The 11,093-nt window shown below is 31.2% G+C and overlaps 1 protein-coding gene across 1 annotated transcript; it reads right to left on the bottom strand.

The window, feature by feature from the left end:
- Nucleotides 1-4,092: 4,092 nt before the first annotated feature.
- LOC148281756 (recQ-mediated genome instability protein 1-like) lies at nt 4,093-9,033 on the bottom strand. The gene is made up of 7 exons (XM_088226163.1): nt 8,842-9,033; nt 8,559-8,758; nt 8,168-8,285; nt 7,834-7,946; nt 6,670-6,822; nt 5,705-6,570; nt 4,093-4,572 (listed from the first exon to the last, which is right to left on the bottom strand). The coding sequence occupies exons 1-7, from the start codon at nt 8,928-8,930 to the stop codon at nt 4,423-4,425; spliced, it is 1,689 nt and encodes a 562-aa protein (XP_088082289.1). The 5' UTR covers nt 8,931-9,033; the 3' UTR covers nt 4,093-4,422.
- Nucleotides 9,034-11,093: the final 2,060 nt, after the last annotated feature.

Raw genomic sequence — 11,093 nt, 5'->3', positions numbered from 1 at the left:
TGTGGGAAAAATTAGAGCATATAATTGTATGGGAAAGTTTCTCAAAAATGTATGGAAAAAATAAACTACGTCACAGGTTCTTGTGAATCGACCAATCAATTACAGCGTTTTTATGTGTTGTGATAGATTTTCAGTTTCCGAGTAGCCATTTTATTCAACATTCCGTATATTTTGACGCTACAGGGCTCTACTTTTAAATTTCAGCATAACTCACCGACGACAACTTGTAAAGTCACGGGCGGACTAATTAAAAAAAATCATAGCAATATAGATAATACAGATATATATTTTTTTTTGATTTTGTCTTAATTTAATAGTCTATTAACAAAACAAAAAAACACTGAACTTCCTCATTGGTAACTGAGAAACTTTAACAATTCATATATTATTTTTAAATAAATAAATAGATTTTTAAGTCCTTCATTACTATTCGTAAATTATAAAACTCGTGTCGGGTTTCTGGAACAAGTTGATAACTACAAATTTTCAAAAAATGAGATTGATTCATAACTGGCATCAAATAATCATTGTTTTAATAGTAAATAAAAATATTTTATGAATACATAAAATAATATTCAACGCAGCGGTTTTATTTGAATTGTCGATTTGGGACGAGATTTTAACTTCAAAAGTGTAATATCTCGCCACTAGTAAAATGTTAGTCACCAGCATGTTCCAGAATAATAATATAAAATTATTGTACATATTTCAAATAATAAGGATACTCGAACCATACAATTTTCTCTCAATATTTCAGTTAATTTAGAATATGGCCGGGGAAAAATAAGCGCGAAAACAGCATGCTTGATAAATGATTATTTTTGTCTAAATTTCACATCTACAAATTAAAGACAGCAAATTTCATATTTTACCGAAGAAAGCCGAGAAAAATTTGGCTAGAAATGACATTTTAAATATTATTTTTGAATTTCTCGTTGCTACAAATTACCATTAAATGAGTGTGATTTATTTACCGAAAAAGGCCGAGTAAAAAATTGTTGATCTATAAATGAATTAATGAATGTGTCCAAATTTCACATTGTACAACTTACCATTAATGAGACCGGGTAATGCATAGCTCATTTGACTCAAAATGATGTTTCTAAATTTAACACTACGACTTACTGTGTTCGGAAGAAGGTTAGTATCATTGGACACTGCTAGGTTAATGCTCATGTTGAAAATAGCATTTTACTCGCGTCGCTGCGGCTAGCTGTTGGAAAGAAGGTCGCCATCACCAAGCAGCACCGGGCAATGTTCAATTTGAAAACAGCACAGATAGTGTTCAAAGTTGAAAATAGCGCAATTGACTTAGAAATAGCATTGTAAAGTATGCGTCTAAACAAAGGAACGCATGTATTTTTAGTTTAACAATATAAATTACCTTGTACCGAGTAAATTAAATTTTAACTACTTCTGTTACAATCCAGTAACAACTCCAAAAAAGTAAGCTCTAAATTACTTGGATATTAAAATGTACATGTATTGTATTATCACAGATATACCAATGAAATTTAATGTTTCGAGTATGTGCAATTTTGTATTTAGGCCTCAATGAATGTCATTAAGATGCATAGATCCGTTTCTGATGTATCTTCTCAAATTAAAAATAGCTAAACTATTCTTATTTTTTAAATTACATACATATACTATTTTGTGGAATGTCTCATGGTAACTATGTAAAGGGGAAATTTTTATTTTGCCGGCCAACAAATATAAATGCATTATTTAAATAGAAATCAGCATTATAAACATTGTTTATTACTATACCAAAGTTCTAAGTCAATTCTCTGTGATTATATTTATGTTTGAATATTTAGCCTCAAAGTATCACTAAGCATAGATGTAAAGCAGTTTTGTTTTGATACAAGTGGTGTAATAGTAGTCAATTGCGTTTTAGTCGCACATTCATTATAAAAAGGCTCAGGGGGAAAATAAAACAAAAAATAAAAATAATCACTGTAAAAATATTTTAATACTATCCTCATAATGCTCATGATCGAACAAATATATCTACTAACACTTCAGCAGGAATGTTTATGGCAGGCAGGTGCCTCGCATACCCCATGTACCATACTATACACATCACATGGGAGTATGGGAGCAGCAGCCGATAGTTCTGCCATTATGGCAGGAGCAATAATAGTGCGCAATAGCTTGTCTGCCTGTGAAAGCTTTATCCATGCCTGTATACACATTATAGGTTCGTAAACGGGCATGCCGGGACGTTTTGAGTTTGAATATTATCTCGCAGACTTGACTTAGAACTTTTGTCTTGTAATAAAAAGGGTTTATTTTTTTATACTCTATTAGAATATTAAATTTAATTTAGATGGCCGGCACTTTCAAAATTAGCCCAAAAATGTGTGGAGGCTGGGTGATCTCCTTTATTTTTGAACAGTTAGGGTCATAATTTGAATCCCTCAATTATTTGCACCAATAAAAAATACATCAAATATAATCACTGTCGTAATCTCTACACATGTTACACGGTGATTATAAATTTTACAAATAGTTGGACTTTAGCTTCCTTAACTATTGTATAATTAATTATTCTGTTGTACATTGTTCTCTTCACAACATGTTTACTAATTTAAGGACTTCATTGCTCTCTATTGTATTGATGTAGTCACTTTAAATTGTCTCGATATTGTAATTCAAAGTAAATACCAAATCAATCCCAAAAACTTGTTAATAGTAAAAAACTTTTTTGTTGATTTATGCATTTTTTTACAACCCGCAATAGGCGATATTATAAACCTTAACAGATTCATCTATAAATAATAAACAAAAAATAAATGGGTGATAGGATTAAGATATAAACGTCTCGCGCAGGGGCAGTTATCAAGATTCTTCTCTTTCTTCGATCATTCGTGGACTTTTTTTTGTGAGGTTTTCAGTAGTCGGAAGGAACATGTCAGAATTCCAGATCAAATTCGGTGAGTTTTGTTTCAGATTGACAGAATTTATTAACTTCTAAATTTTGTAGGTTTTAACAATGGATAAATTATTGAGTAATGTATTTAATGTGCATTTATGGCGCGTAAATTTATGTAAAAAATATTATATTCATTTCTTAAAAAACGTATTTCTATGTTGTTGAAAGGGGCTTTTTAATTATTGTACATACATAGTTCTCTACCAAATTAATATTATTTCTATTACTGTGTACAGCGAACATGTCAAACTCACGGCCCAGCCAATATAAAGTCATAAGCCAAAATTTCTCCGAAGCAGGAAAAATAGTAGCAGAGAAGAGATGTCATGTGTCAGGACGAAAATAATATTATCATTTATTTGCAGTCAAACATTCAATAAATTTGAGTACATACTAACTTAATGTCTACCAGTTTCGAGATGCATCCATCTCTTTATCAGAACACTAATTACACTAGCATGCCAATCCCACTATACATCTTTATTTACATTATAAGTTTCCTGGCGAAGAGACGGGTACATCTCGAAACCGGTAGACATAAAAAAGTCAGTGAGTTTTTATGTAATAAAATTTACTAACATTAATTTACTGTATTACGTAATATTATTCTTTTTCTTTTTTTATACTATCACCTACATAATACATATCTACTTTTCAAAGTAAAATGATATTTCTTAAATCTTCAATATTTGGCCCAATGTCAGCGTTTGAGTTTGACACGCTTGGTGTACACCGTGTGTGTCTTAGTCCAAATCATTTTAATGAATTAGCATTCTATCGAAGTTATGGATAAGATACTGCATTTTGGATCAAGCATATTTTATTTATATTGTGATAGATAAGTAACAGGAACATAAGAATTTTGTGCAAAATTGATTATTTACTCAGCTTAAGCTTTTCCCCGTTAATTATTTTATTAATAATGTATATTATAACGTTGCTTCGCAATATGCTTTTTGTTTAAGCAACGAAAAATATTATTTTTCCCCTGTATATTATAAATAATATTTCGTCTGCAATAAATATTAAATTTGATTTGTGATATTGTATTTATTAATAAACAAATTATCACTTTATAGCTGATTTGACTTGGGACTTTAACATTTACTTTAGTTTTATTTTAGGAGGTAATTGAATATTTCAGAAATTCAACATTTCTGTAACAAGGACAAATTTTATTTGGCAAATCTAAATTACCGTACTCTTAGTTGTAAAGTTGAAATATTTTAAATAAATATAATGATATAAAATTGTTTTGTTTTTTTTTTAAACCTAAAAACCCTTACATAGATAATGTTTGTATTATTTTTCGATAGTTTATTTAAATATGCCATCTACAGCAGAAGATTGACGATCATTTTTCAAGGACAAGTTTTTTTTAACTGTCAGAGCTAAAAATGTTTCCATAACGAAAATAAAACTCTGTGAGAGATTTCAATACAATCCTCTGTTGTAAAAACTTTTTGCATCGGCTATTTGAAGAATCACTTTTGATGTGTATGCCGTGTTTTCAGTTGGCGCAGGTGTGCAAATTGAAAGTCTTCCGTTCCCACAATAGTTGTACCAGTAGAGCTGTATGCAATAAGAAGAAGGCAGTCCAATTTCTGTATTTTTTGTCTGGCATTGTTTATTCCCTAAAAATAAATTCCTTATTAGTAAACTAATTGCTGAAAAAAAAACACTGACAAATATTTTTGAGATGCACAATGTGTTTTTTTTGCAAAAAGCCCACATGCGAACTGACCAACATATCAAAAGAGCAAACTGTAAAACGACGAATTGTAATGTTTGCTGTTTACATGGGGGAAAACTAAGACTAGACTAGACTGGACTAGACTATTGAAAGAATTAAGCAGAAAAATAATTTTGGTCCATTTTCAAGATTATAAAGATTATGCAAAAAATCTAAATCAATATATGCTACCTGGGGTGGTATTCTGAACACTAATGCGCGCGTAGAAAACGCATTTTTAACACGTATTTATTGTGACCTTAAGCATTACCCAAAACACTTAATTAGGTTGAATTGACTAAACCGCATTAGTTTGAACATATACATCATTGGATGTTTAATCATATGTGTGGCCATTATATGAAGCAAAGTTTCGTCATATTAAAAAAATAAAAATTCCCAAATTAACCACTCTCTATGGGGTAGAGAAGATTCAGAATACCACCCTTGGAGGACCCTAGATAACTCCCCCTTAAGCCCGGTAGGGTTAAGAGTGAAATTTTTATCTTTATGAATCCTAATGTTTCAATTAATAGATTAGATAATAAATCATCTTTCCTATTTTTTAAGATAAATAATTTCATAATTGTACGAATCTACAAATCATAATCATCATCATTGTTAAACCCTTATCTATACCCGATGGTGCATTGGGCACTGTATTGTCAAATCAAATGCGGCGTATCTCGATCATCTATTACTAAAAGGTAAGGTGATCAGTCTTAAGCTTCAGATGCCAGTCCGGGAATAACCAACAAGCCACAAAAGGTGGCTTGGTGGGATTTAGCTTTTATAAAATGATTGGGTTTAAGAGTGAATTTGTATTTAAATGTTTAATAAAATAAAAATATATAAATTGAAACACTGCATGAAAACTTCATTGAAAACAAATATTTTGTGTCAATCTTCCCAGAATTGAACTGCCCACAATTAAGCATATTCTTCATTCGCCCTTATTAACTCAAATACTAAATAAACAATTTATGTATAATAACATAAAAGCACATAATATAAAATATATCAAAATAATCAACCTGAAGCATTTTTTCCTTCAGCGATGGGTTGGAGGCCATTTCCCCTTTCATTTTGGTCATCTCTGCCGGCGTATAGCCGACCATCTGACACAACACCTGGCTGGAGACTTCCACGTCCAAGTAGGCTGACCCGTCACACAGCCTGCACTGCAACACCCACCTGTGGTTCTGCAGTGATAGTTTGCTATTCAGTTTCATTATTTGAGCTTTGACGGGGAAAGTTTTATGTAGTTTCCTCTCATCTGAAATTTCTGAAAGTTGCTTCAGGTAAACATACGGAGTGTGGCTTACTTTTACTGGTGATTCTGTTTCTTGTATTGTAATCATCTCTGCCATATTACTTTTTTTTGTAGCATCGCTGACATTCGGTTTAACTGCAACAGGTGGCTCATTATAATAATCATTAAATTCATCGATATCTACCATCCTCTCAAATTCTTCCTCATCGTCGAGATACACAGTTGATTTTTGTGGTTTTTCAATGAAATTAGGTTTGTTTATTTCATCGTCGTGTAATTGCAACGGTATAGGTACAACTGATTGTCCCGAGTTGTCTATTTTAATTTTTTTTGAGGGCATTATCGGGGTAGCGCAATCACTGGAATAATTATTTAAAGGACATAGTACTTTTTCCTCGAGAGCTTCTATTTGATCAAGATCAATGTCCTCATCCATAAACATTTCAGCATTTAAACCTGAAAATTCTGCAGTTTCTATAGGATTTGCATGATTTGTTAGGGATGTTGTAGATCTTATGGACTGTTTATTCGGTTTTAGGTTAAGATTTCTATTACTTATTTGATTTTGCAAATTCAACGAAGATAAATTAACATGTGGTCGATATGCTTGTCTTGTGAAAGTTTCCGCTGAAAAAAAAAACATTTGTGGTAAAAAAAATAATTTAAAGGGTTCTCATATATAAATATAGCAACCCTTAAAAAAGTAATAATAAGATTTAAACATACTAGGTTCTGAATTCTGCCGGGCATTTGATTCTACAATCCTAGTAAGAACCTCCGAGTATTGGTTGACTAGCAGGAGATCATCAACTTCTCCTCCTAAAACAGTTATATGCTTCTCCTCCAACATCAACACTCCTCGCCGACAATCAACTGGACCTGTGTGTGTATAGTAAAAATAATCTGTATATTGTCGGGTTTCTGGCACAAGTTGGTAACTAACATTTTACTAGTAGTAAGATATTGGACCTTTAAAGTCAAAATCTCACCCCAAATCAACAATTCAAATAAAACCGCAAGTTGAATATTATAAAATAATCTTTTTCGTGTGCATAAAATCTGAAATATTTTTATTTGCTTTTTAAATAAAGATTATTCAATGCCATTTATGAAGACATCTCATTATTTAAGATTTGTGGTTGCCAACTCGTGCCAGAAACCCGACGCTTATGTTGTGTTAAGATAAAATTGCATTCATTGGATCTACAGTTTAAGATCTTTTGTTTTGTTTAAATTCAATAATAATAATACTTCATTAATATGTTTCTTTTTTGGGTGATTCCGTGTGTGTTGGATTTGTTCCGACTTTTCGGCTACCATTGCAGGGTAAACTGAGTGTTTAGTAGAAAAAAGTATGTGTTTAAGTACTAGTAATTTGTACCGTTTCGCAGTCGGCAGTAGGCACATTTCTATTTATTTTTGAAGTATGTAATGCTGGGAACCATGTTGAGTTTAATGTCGGAACGTCGGAACAAATCCAACACACACGGTATCACCCAAAAAAGAAACATTAATAACAGTGACCGTGAAAACCTTCACACCTATATAATAATACTCTATTTACGTAAATTAAATAAAAGGTCAAATACATCCCTAAATAAGGGCTATGTTTTATAATTATTTCAACATTTTTAAAATCTGTTAATACGAAATTCATTTTGATTTTTTTTGTCAATTTTGTATTCCTACTATATTCCATTTCAAAATAATATAATTTATTTGTATTACTATTTGACCAGTCTTGAGTAACTAATTGTGGAATTTCACATTGATGAACAGAATAAAATATTTCATATTGCCAGTGGCTCCAGTGTACAGTGTGAAATAATTTTAATTGAGATAGTAAACCTAAGTAAACAAGTAATTAAGATACTTTCTGAAGTTGGGTACCTTTAACCTGAATTTTCACTCCAGGTGTCAAATCAGTGTTCAAATTCCTCATTGATTTATATTCTATTCCAGCTATTTCTTGAACTCCATCAGTTAATCTTAGCTTTAACATTCTGAAAAGATTTAATAAAGAGATATGGTAATAAAAATACTTTATAGTTTTATTCCACTTTTATTTATAATTATTTTACAAATAAAACTATAAAGTATTTTTATTATTATAATTAAAATGCAGTTCCACCAAGAAATGTCAGTAGAAAAACTCAATATATTAAAGAGATATGGGATTATATAAGTTTTCAAAAAAATATTTGAATATTTTAATTATCCATACCTTTGTGAAGGAGGTTCTTGAAAAGTGCTATTGAAATTATTATTGCTTTTATTGGTTACTTCTATATTTGTATTATCGATTTTAGTGAGCTTTTGTAATTGTTGATATGCGGGTAATCCTAAAATTTATAAAATAATGCAGTAATTTGCAGTATCACAAATTCTGCATTGAAGAGTCTTATTAGCTTATTAACTACTAGATTTGAATGCTTATATTAATAAATATAAAACTTTTTACTGAGTATAATAATAACATATGTATTTGAAAAATCGTAGAGTGGGTATTTCTACCACACTAGAATATTGCCTCCTTTGTGTTTATATGATTTATAATTATTTTGGCTTATTAACTTTTTCATTTTAAAAGCTGTTAATTGTATCATTAACCATACCTATGTCAAGTAAGGATATTAACTGAAGTAAATACACCCCGTTTAAAGAGCTTTTAATCTGACTATTTAAATTTGGAGGTAAGCAGCCAGGTGATATTTCTTGGAGATCTCCCAATAACCACTGGCTCTTTACCATTTCATTTAACTGTTGTCTGGTGTATGGTTTACTTCTCTGCTCTTCCCTGAAGAATTGCACACACCTAAACACAAAATAATAATAGTCACATATAAGGTTCAAATATTTTTGCTGTAATTTTAATATGGTTCGAATTAAATTTATTACCCAGAAACCCACTCATCGTGAATTTTCACGTACTGTGAATTTAAATATTCTTTAGCATTTAATATGTCCGTTTCTAAACTCTCCGGCATATTTTATAGTAGGCGTAAAGATAATATATTTTATAAATAACCCTCAAATTTCAAACTTTTTGACGTTTGCGAAAGTCAGAATAATCACAGATTATTTGATAAATAAGTATATGGACAATACATAGATCTGCATTTTGAAACATAGACAATCGTACAGCTACGGCAAATGTTTGGAGCAGTCATTATCATCAATATATCGACACCTCCGCCGTATATTATCGTAACCCACAAAACGTGATTTTACAGGAGAAGGATTTAAATATATTTTTGTCTAGTAATAATCTAAATACAGATCGATTTTTGAAAAAAAAAAGGAATTTTACTATTTATTATTTTTATATCTTAGTTTATAAAAGCTAACGAAAAACTAGGAATGTTTAGCGGTTTTTGTAAAAATGCTGATACGATATTATATTCCGGAAAAGATGTCAACTAAAATATCGTATGAATGACACGTTATTTTACATTTAATAACAATTTAATATTTAGAGATGGTATAAATAATTATAAGTAACACTATTGATAGTATACGTTGTTCTTCTGTATATTATAATAACTATAAAATATGAATATGAAAATCCAATAAATATCATGTTTTTACAGGGTTTATTATATTAATCATTCTGCTGTCTTTACATTGCACATAGTGCAAATACTAATCAATTAATATAATTTAATAACTTTTTTGTGCTCTAGTAAGCTTATTTTTTTTTTTTTTCATAACCATTTGGGGAAAAAAAATATATAAAACAATGCACACGGTGGACGTCTGACCAGTCTGGAGATCGAAAGAGACGCTTCCAGCCGTCTCTTTCTTCTCACAAACATTATGATAAGGATTCATACAATAATGAACTTTGTAAAAAACACGAGATACGACAATGTGCGTCCAAAAAAAGCCTAGCTAATCGCAAAACATTTTTTTTTCTTCCTTGGAACTAAATAAGGTATAATGATATTCAGACCGAATACATTAAGAAATCAAAATCGTTGATTTGTATGGGTTTCGATATTACATACGTAGGGGGGGTTGAAATAAATAATACCTAACCTTTATTATTCTTCTTGTCATTGGAGTGTTTGGAGACCCTGTCGCTGTCCTAAAGGTGACATGTGTTCAAAAGGTCAATTTTTCATATGGTTTCTTACAGTATCAATATAAAAGGTATTTATTTTCTGTATTAGCTTTCATTTGATGACCCGCAGCTTGCTGCACTCTCCATAATTTGACGCTGGTAAGCTGAGGGATAGTAATATAAAACTACTAAGTAAAAAAGTTCGAAAATTTTTATGGTCTTCTATTGATATGTGTTGACCAAGTTTTACTGATTTGTCATTTTATTATTTACCTACCTACTATGCACGGATCAGGTTCAGTGGCAAAAAATAATCATTTACGCTTTCAATCTGTTATGTATTTTCAAGAGCACTTTACAAAGTGATCCATGAATAGGCGCATAGATTTTCAGTCACTGTTATCAATATGTATTGTATTTTTTGGGTGATTCCGCTTGGGTTGGATTCCTTCTGACGACATTTTAAAACTACAGTATGTTGGTATGATGAGCTAGCAAGGTGATGGCCCTTGGGACATAGTGAAGGGGTTAGTGTGGCCCTTAGGCTAAAAAGTTCAGAGGATCCGCTGTATACCGTTAAAATGAATATGGCCTACAACACCAAAGGACTAAAAAAAACATGTCAAAAAATATATAATACAGAAAAAGTATACTAGCATGTATATGGTTGTACCCCTAAAAATGGGAAAGAAGGAAAGAGAAAGACTGCATCAATATAAATATTTGGGATGTTGGCTCAATGATCGGTAGGATCACTCTCTAAAAGTTAAAGTTAAAATAGAGATGGCAAGGAATTCCTTTTTCGAAATACATGACCTCTTTTGTAATGCAGACCAATACAGACTTGAACCTGTACCTGAAGCATGTGAATATAGAGTCTTTTCAAGTTTTTCAAGTTTAACGTTATTCCGGACTTGTGAAAATACCCTATTGTGTAATCTTTTCAGCAGATGGCTGCGATAGGTGGACTCTCATCCAGAGATTATACCTCTTACCTCTAACCCAAGGCAACGCAAGGCCTCATACCAATCTGAGATTGGTCCTGCCACGGAAATTTGACAGATTGATCGTCTATGATCAATGAACA

Source organism: Micrasema longulum, unplaced genomic scaffold, assembly GCF_059751315.1.
Source record: "Micrasema longulum isolate JH-2025_06_02 unplaced genomic scaffold, ASM5975131v1 h1tg000413l, whole genome shotgun sequence".
In the NCBI taxonomy this organism is placed as follows: Eukaryota; Metazoa; Arthropoda; class Insecta; order Trichoptera; family Brachycentridae; genus Micrasema; species Micrasema longulum.
Note: the sequence above shows the minus strand (reverse complement) of the source record. Positions and strands in the feature narration are given on the sequence as shown.